This window comes from Nerophis ophidion, linkage group LG23 (assembly GCF_033978795.1).
Source record: "Nerophis ophidion isolate RoL-2023_Sa linkage group LG23, RoL_Noph_v1.0, whole genome shotgun sequence".
NCBI lineage: Eukaryota > Metazoa > Chordata > Actinopteri > Syngnathiformes > Syngnathidae > Nerophis > Nerophis ophidion.
Window position 1 is genome coordinate 8911131 of NC_084633.1, and position 8891 is coordinate 8920021.

An 8891-nucleotide genomic window follows, 5' to 3' on the forward strand; every position below is an offset into this window, starting at 1 on the left:
TTCTTGTCAGTCATCCACTGTCTTTGTGTCAGTGAGTGGAGGTGGGGGCTGCTAGTTAACTTGTTACTCACTGCTTCGCACGTTGCTGGAAGAAAACAGATGATTGCAAAGCCAAATGTCCCACTGTAGGAATATTTCAGTTTTAAAACGAGTGAACAAGACTAATACATCAACACGGATGAAAGAGCCAGGGTAATTCTATAATTTTCCTTTATTATAAATTGTTGGAAAGTGATGACCACAAAACAAACCACCTGACAAAACTGCTCTCCAAGATGATTACAATGGTAGAAATAATACTAATGTGAAATAAAGATGTATTGCCTTTATATTATTTGTTATATGCAATGATTATGTCAGTGTTTAATATAGTCACAAAATAAAGGGAGCAATCATTTGTGGCACAAAATATCAAACCAATGTTAAACTGAACATGGAATTCACAAGTTTTTAGTGGAATGCTCTCCCAGTCCTCCATGATGACATCACAGAGCTGATGGATGTTAAACATATGCGCTCACCCATCTTCTATGTCAAAAAAAGAAAAAAATATTTCAACCTTTTTTTTTTAACACATTCCGTCTTTTTACTTTTTAACAAACAAAAAGTTGCGTCCAAATGTATTCTCATCCATTCTCAATACAAGTTACTGTGTTCTAAATCTACAGTTTTTTTTTTTAATTACGCTAAATGTTATCAGGGTCTTAAAGAATGGTTTAAAAGTGTTTATTCAAAATTGTTAACAATGTGAGTACTTTGTAAAATGTAAACCTTGCTGTTACTAAGGCTGTAAATGTTTGGGCACCACACAATTCTATTCGTGGGGGTAATGGTTTGTTTCAGAATCGATTCTCGAGTCAAAACAAACCTAGATTCATAATCAATACGTTTTTTAATAACATTGGGTGACCGTTCTATGATTAACTACATTCCTCGATAAAATAAATAGCTTTGATAAAGTTCTGTGTTACTTAAAAGAAAATTTGTTTTGTTTAATAAAATTCTACCCAAACATTTAATAGAGTCAAATACAAATAAGGTAACAAGACAAGTATCCCACATGTCTCTTTTCTAAAGTAAATCTGTACAGCAGATATTGGCATCTACATCAACTTACATCAACAATATGATTTGCCTGAGTGACTGGAAAGGACAGATGAATTAAAAAAAAAATATATATTTTATTTTTTCATTTGTTTGAATTGATTATGAATCTTTACAAATAAGAATTGTGGTTCATTCGATGAGCTATTTTTTTTTTTACACCCCTATCTGCCAGCCAGTAACAATTTTAGTTTTTAGGCCTGCATAAAGAAAGTTTAATGTCAACCATAATTCATGATTTTATGAAATAATTTACTGACACTTTCTACTTTTTGGTCTAGCTTCATTAAAAGCCTGGTATGAGAAACAAATCAACATCTTTTTGACTACCTGGAATCAGCTCAGAACCTCTTTGGCAACCAAAAGTAAATCCTAATTCTCATGATAATATACAATGTAATATAAATGTACTACATTTTCCAATCTGACCACCCACATGTTGTCACTCAGGTGAGATCAAGCTGCCCGACGAGTTCTGTCAGAAGGACCTCGACACCTACAGTGACCTTAAGGTCCTGTTTCCTCAGCGACAAGGCCCCGGTCTGTGCTCTACAGCCCTTGTTAGCTACCTCATCGCCCTGCACAATGACATGGTCTACTGTGTGGACAAGCACATGGGAGAGGAGACCAGGTGAGGGCGCTCTTTGCTCACTTTCCGAGGAAGGGAACATACTTTCACGCCTGCTCCACTTATTTGTACTGTACATGGCTAGATACATTGCAGTTTACATAGAATTGAAATATTGCAATTTACTCAAAGATGGAGCTATTTGACCATACAAGGATAGGGGTGAAGATGAGTTTTGCAGTCAGAAAAAAAGTATTCTTCTCCTCAGGGACGTAGCACCTCATTCTAGGCCCCCATACATACACACCTGATATACGTACATGCACTAATAAACTAAGTATTGCATGGATTTTTTTAAATACATGTAAAAACCTTAGTTAGGTTTTTGAATGTTAAAAAGATCGGATTAAAAAATCTAGAATATATCTCATACCCCTAAATAAATGTTTGTTTATATATATATATATATATATATATATATATATATATATTAGGGGTGTAACGGTACGTGTATTTGTATTGAACCGTTCCAATTAGGTGCGGAGGAGTACCGAACGAGTTACGAACATATGAAGTAGCCGCCTATGCTAAAGTCTTAACAAGCTGCTCCGCTCCATTCTGCCTCTGTCTGTACACAGCACCCTGCATTGTCCCTCCACACAACTATCTGATTGGTTACATACAAAGCCAATCAGCAATCAGAGCGATGTAGTCAGCGCTTCAGTGTCGATGTCGAGCAGATAGGTGTTTAGCAGGGGAGCAACGCACTCTCCCCAAATTATATTCCAAGTCAAATACTTTCTAAACATCACTATGAGCCCGTTGACCTTCTAGAAACAAACCGCAGCTCAGCTCACTCGCAGTCCTGGCTTTAGGTGAAGGCTTGTTAGCTTTTAGCGTAACGTTAGCTCCTTTTGCGGTGTGTGTGTGTGTGTGTGTGTGTGTGTGTGTGTGTGTGTGTGTGTGCCTGCCTGCCTGCCTGCGTGCGTGCGTGCGCGTTTGTGTTATGGACAGTGTTGATTGAGGTGTGTTGAAGCAGCAAAAAAGGACATTACAAAAAATAAATGAAGAGTTTCTGTCTCTGATAGTGTATAAAATAATGTAAGTGCATCATAAAGCCTCCATGGTGGTCAGGGATGAATTTTCAGCTATAGTTACATTAATCATTAGTAATGTAGCAGCCTAGTTTTGAATGGCAGGGTCCATGCTATCACATGTTGATAAAAATATAACATTTACATAATAAAAATCAACTACAGGCTTCCCCAATGCTGTAATAAATTAAACATGACGAGTTGACTTGAAACTGTTTAATGTTACACTTTTTATATGTAGAAGAAAAGTGGTGTCATTTTATTTCATCTAAGCAACAACTTGAAGGGGTTTAATGTGGATTAACGTGGGCAGAATTATTATAATGTTCCCAATGTTAAAAGGATCAAGCCATTGTTGACAAATTTGGTAAATAAATAACCCAAAAATTTATATTTTGTTGTTTTCCTACTGTACCAAAAATTAACCGAACTGTGACCTCTAAACCGAGGTACGTACCGAAGGGAAATTTTTGTGTACCGTTACCCCCCTAATATATATATATATATATATATATATATATACAGTATATATATATATATATATATATATATATATATATATATATATATATATTTATATATACAAAAGTATAAATGCAACACATTTGTTTTTGCTCCCATTTTTCACGAGTTGAACTGAAAGATCCAGAACGTTTACTATATACACAAAAGACCTTTTCCTCTCAAATATGTATCACAAATCTGTCTAAATCTGTGTTAGTGAGTACTTCTTCTTTGCCAAGACAATCCATCCCACCTCGCTGGTGTGGCATATCAAGATGCTGATTAAACAGCATGGTTATTGCACAGGTGTGCCTTAGGCTGTATAAAGATTTAATGAATTGTTTACCTTTCTTTTATCATCCATCCCTGTTCCATAATGGGTTTGCTTCTTGTAGTCTTTGACATTCAGTCAAACTTATTATTGAGCTTTCATGCTATATTAATTTTAGATTAACATTTATGACCCACTTTGAGATCCCTGCTTCTCCTCCTAATGCACCTTCTTCCTGTCCCCCAGCTACAAAGTCAGCCCTGCAGATTTGACTGACCTGCATGTGATCCACTATGAGCTGGAAAGGGACATCATGTCAATGATTCTTTCCAACTCCCAGTACAGCATAGAGCGGGGCCAAGAGACCCTTCACGAATATGATTTACCTAAGATCCAGATGCAGATTATCTCCCGCGTTCTCCTGGGCAAACCGCTTATTTATATGGATGTGAGTGCATGGCACCAAGCGCAATCAAAAAGACAGGGTTCCACTGACTGTTTTTTTTTTTACCTCGCAGGGAATCCCAACCCTTGTGAACAGGCACGAACGCAACTACCAGATCATCCTGAAAGACGTCAGAGAAAAAGTCAAACAAGCGAGTATCGCTCCCGTGTTTAAGGTGTCACATCGATTGTTCCTCTCCTGATTTTTTACCGCTTGTGTGCCGACAGGAGACTCTCCCAGCTCTGACTGCGTTGGATCTGGCCAGGGATCTGCACAACTACAGCGAGGTGTGTGAGGCCCTCTCCACTTTGGAATTGGTCCTCGGTTTCCTTGCCAAGGCTGGGGGAGACCCTCACATGCAGCTGTCCTCCTACCTGGAGGAGGTGCTCCAGATGGAAAGCCAGATTTCTGAGCATATCCTCAAGGTCGGCTGTTCCGGAGTGTTGCTTCTTTTTATTGTTGTGCCTTTTCACCCACTTCCTCTCTGGACAGATTTGTTTTATCGTAACTTCTTTTGTGTGTTGCAGGTCCTGAGCCGGTTTTCTTTAAAGCATTGTGTTGTACTGTGGCAGCTGCTGACCCCTCTCAAATCAGACAATATGCTGATGCTTAAAAAGGTAACGTTCAAAGTCAATATCGTATCCAAATATGCCTCCTTTCAGGTTTGTATATGTATTATATACAAACCTGAAAGGGGGCATATTTGGATTTTTTCCCTACACTTCCTTGTGGTCTACATAACATGTAATTGAGGTTCTTTGGTCAAAATTTTGAAAAGATGATGTTTTACAGACCGTCTTCAAGTCGCTTTCTGACGGTCTCTTGAGAATGCGCCATTTTGTGGGAGGTCTTAATTACGTTGAATCCCTCCTCCAGTCAAAGCCCTCTTCAACTGCTTGGATTTAAATTAGTACTTTTTATGAGAAATGGCAACAGCAAAGTATTTTAGCATACAGGAGATGTGCATGTACAAACTTGTCTGCCCCACAACAAGAGCATACAGAGACATAAGGAATTTACTGACCACAACTTTGGACTACATTTGGATAAAAATGGCAGACTCACGCTATGCCCTTTGAGTTAACTTCTACCATATATGGAAATACCCGTTGACCTAACGAAAGCAAAATACATCACATTTGTCCAAAGCGCTCATTTGGAGCAAGTCTAGAGGAAGGCAAGATTGTTTCATAAATATCTCAGCCATGCTTGCATGGTTTTATGTCAAATTATTATGGGCATCACAAATACACAAAAACAGGTACCAACGGGTAAGAAAAGGTTGGTTTTGCATAATATAAGTCCTTTCAAATTTTTGCCTTCCAAAATAAAATACATTAAATTGTACCTGACCTTCCGCCCGAATGTAGCTGAAATAGGCTCCAGCACCCCCTGCTTCCCCGAAAAGGACAAGCGGTAGAAAATTGATGGATGGATGGATAATTGATCACCATTGAAAAAATTATCCACAGCCAGACATGTAAAAGTAACAGGTATTAATGACAAGAGAGAATAATCCATAAAAGAATGCTGCTGGTTGCGGGGTCAAGTGGTCCATTCTTCTATTATTGAGTCATGGCCACATTTTGTACTAAGCAGACAGGACAGAGGTACAGTATGTGTTTGGCTAATTTGCATAAAATGAATTCATCAACAGAATGGGAAATGTACCGACAATACTAATATTTATACGGTTATTGTGGATTTAAGGTTGACTTAGCCATATTGTCGAGACATAGAGTATCTTTCAAAAGTTTTGAGACACTTTCCCAACGCTACTGTTTATGGAATGAGGAAGTGCATCAAAACGTTGGAGAAGTACCGAAGACACGTCATTATATGTGTCTAATAGTTTAAGAATGGAGCGCTCGGAATTTGGTCAATTGTGTGGACGTCCAACATGAAGATGGTTCTACCTTAAACTTTTGACTTTTACGACTCAGTACTTTTATGGTGTTCCAATGTTGGGGTTTCACTGTAATTTTTTTCCCTCTCAGGATCCTTTCGAAAGAGTCTGTGAACTGTACAAGAAGGACCTCGGTGAGGATGAGCGTGAACAACTGACTGCTTTCTGTTCTGAGAGCAGCACTGACACGATCTTGTTGGAGCTGCATGAGTTCCTAGTACTGGAGCTGCAGAATCCCAAAGCACCAGATGACTTCAATCCAGAGTGGAGGTACTTTTTTTAATCTCATCGTGCAAGGTCCACTTTTGTGTTTGTACTTCTGTTACTAATCATGAAATTAAATTAACCAGTCGAATTTCCATGAAACTTTGTGATGACGGCCTAAAACTTCTGAATTTTGGATTAAATTATTATCATGTTATTAAAGATTGAATTAATAAGTGCAGTAGATATGGTGTTCTTGGAATGCAACTCAGTATTCTTCTTCCTCCAAACACGACGAGTTGAGTTTATACCAAAAAGTTCTATTTTGGTTTCATCTGACCACATGACATTCTCCCAATCCTCTGCTGTATCATCCATGTATCCATTTTGGTATAAACCCAACTCGTCATGTTTGGAGGAAGAAAAATACTGAGTTGCATACCAAGAACACCATACCTACAATGAAGCATGGGGGTGGAAACATCATGCTTTGGGGCTGTTTTTCTGCTAACACAGGACGATTGATCAGTGTTAAAGAAAGAATGAATGGGGCCATGTATCGTGAGATTTTGAGCCAAAACCTCCTTCCATCAGTGAGAGCTTTGAATGGTTGACCAAATACTTATTTTCCACCATAATTTACAAATAAATTCTTTAAAATTCCTACAATGTGAATTCCTGGATTTTTTTTCACATTCTGTCTCTCACAGTTGAAGTGTACCTATGATGAATATTACAGTTCTCTGTCATCATTTTAAGTAGGAGAACTTGCACAATCGGTGGCTGACTAAATGCTTTTTTGTCTCACAAAATATTGCATTTGTATGGATCTACACAATACCTACTGCTACTGTTATGGACAGTATTAGTGCTGTCAAACGATGAATTTGTACAATCAGATTAATCTTTCGTGATTTTTGTGATTATTTGCAGTGAATTACTTGCTCACATAATTCAAATTAATGTTAGAAGTGACTCCAATATTTGAACACAAATGCTGTTTTATTGTCAGAATGTCACATGAAAAACTTATTTGACTAAAACTTGGTAACAGTGTGATTTCTGCAATATTGCAAAAAGGAGGTTCTGATGGAAACCAATAATGATAATAAAGTACTGAATGCAGCCATAAACATAACTCAAAGTGCATTTATGTCTGTATTTACTCTTCTTTTAAAAAGTTGCTTAGGCAAACAAGTGTGTAGACATTTTAGATGACAGTGCTGATCTCTTCTGGAAAAAAGATCTAAATTACGATGAAAAAATTGTATTTATACATTTTTAATGCAATTCTGAACATGTTTATTTTGACTGTATGATAATAGTATTTGCTCGAATTTGGATTAGGGCTGTAGAATTATCGGATTAAACATAGATTGCATATTTAAGTCAAGCAGGTGCTTTTATTTTTGCGTGAGCTAGATCCTCGTTCTTGAATTAAAGGTCCTGTTTTTGTCTCTTACAAGCCTGAAGGACTCTCTGGAGGCGTACATGATGCGCAAAGACCTGGACTTTCCTCCTGACCTGGAGAAACACTTCCCGTCTGAGATCTTCCTTTGTCACTGTGTGGAAACCTGGAAGTTCATCAACGCCATCAAGCAAGAGCGCAGCCGAAGGCAAATAGGATGAGAGGGAACGGCTTTTCTACTTTAAGTCTGCCTTGTCACATGATCATGTTTACATTCTTCACGGGCCAAACATTTTGAAGTGCAATGGATGGCTGACAGACTTCTAACAATGTAGTAGAAACCATATTCAATCTTTTTCTATTTTCTTCACTATAGTCTTTATATACTGCACCAATGATGTGATGTTCCATGGAAGCTGAAGAAAAGTGTTATCTGTACTGTAGCCTTACTTGGTTCAATTGCACAAGTTGCCTTGCTGTATTATATATAATGTGCCTTCTTAATACAGCATCCTTAAGCTTATTTTTTCAGTATCCTGCCTTGTAACATTTATAATGACACCACAGAGGCCCCCAGGTTCAGTTGAAACCCTGAGAGACGAAGATTCTTGCAAAAAATCCTTAAAAAGACAAGAAAGCTCCTGTTGAATAGAGGAACTTGGACCACGGTAAACACATTGGCAGATCCTTGCATTGCCATTTTACCCTTGCTAGCAAACATAGAACACTGGAGCCCAAAAATTAAGATTTACATAACTGAGGCGTTCCTCTGGGCACCTCTTTAAGTCCTCTCCTTTTTGGCAGTTATAAATGCGATTACTGTAGCTTGTTTGATTCAGAGGCAGTCAGTAGTTGTTTGTTTTATTTACTCAGGTATCCGAGTTAGTGTTCATCAAGGTTCCGTTATAGGCATACTTGCCAACCCTCCCGGATTTTCCGGGAGACTCCCGAAATTCAGCGCCTCTCCCGAAAACCTCCTGGGACAAATTTTCTCCCGAAAATCTCCCGAAATTCCGGCAGCGCTGTAGGCCACGCTCCCTCCAGCTCCATGCGGACCTGAGTGAGGACAGCCTGTTTTCACGTCCGCTTTCCCACAATATAAACAGCGTGTCTGCCCAATGACGTTATAACTGTCGAATGATCGAGGGCGAGTTATTGGTTTCTTAAGTGGGTTTATTGTTAGGCAGTTTCATTAACGTCCTCCCAGCGCGGTAACAACACACAACAACAGCAGTCACGTTTTCGTCTACCGTAAAGCAGTTCGTCTGCCGTAAACAGCAATGTTGTGACACTCTTGAACAAGACAATACTGCCATCTACTGTACATGCATATGGTTAAAAAAATAGTGACAGAGAATAGAACAAGGATGGACAATTCAACCCTTAA

The 8891-nt window shown here is 38.5% G+C and overlaps 1 protein-coding gene across 3 annotated transcripts in view; it reads left to right on the forward strand.

Moving 5' to 3' along the window:
• LOC133541862 (E3 ubiquitin-protein ligase rnf213-alpha-like) overlaps positions 1-8027 on the forward strand; it is a 74501-nt gene extending 66474 nt beyond the window's left edge. For all 3 annotated transcript variants that reach the window (XM_061885565.1, XM_061885566.1, XM_061885567.1), the window contains 8 exons: positions 1386-1469; positions 1555-1735; positions 3788-3989; positions 4060-4137; positions 4214-4411; positions 4514-4603; positions 5984-6162; positions 7563-8027. In XM_061885565.1, the coding sequence (XP_061741549.1) occupies positions 1386-1469; positions 1555-1735; positions 3788-3989; positions 4060-4137; positions 4214-4411; positions 4514-4603; positions 5984-6162; positions 7563-7725 (1175 nt within the window). In that variant the 3' untranslated portion in view covers positions 7726-8027. The remainder of the gene's footprint in view (positions 1-1385; positions 1470-1554; positions 1736-3787; positions 3990-4059; positions 4138-4213; positions 4412-4513; positions 4604-5983; positions 6163-7562) is intronic.
• Positions 8028-8891: the final 864 nt, after the last annotated feature.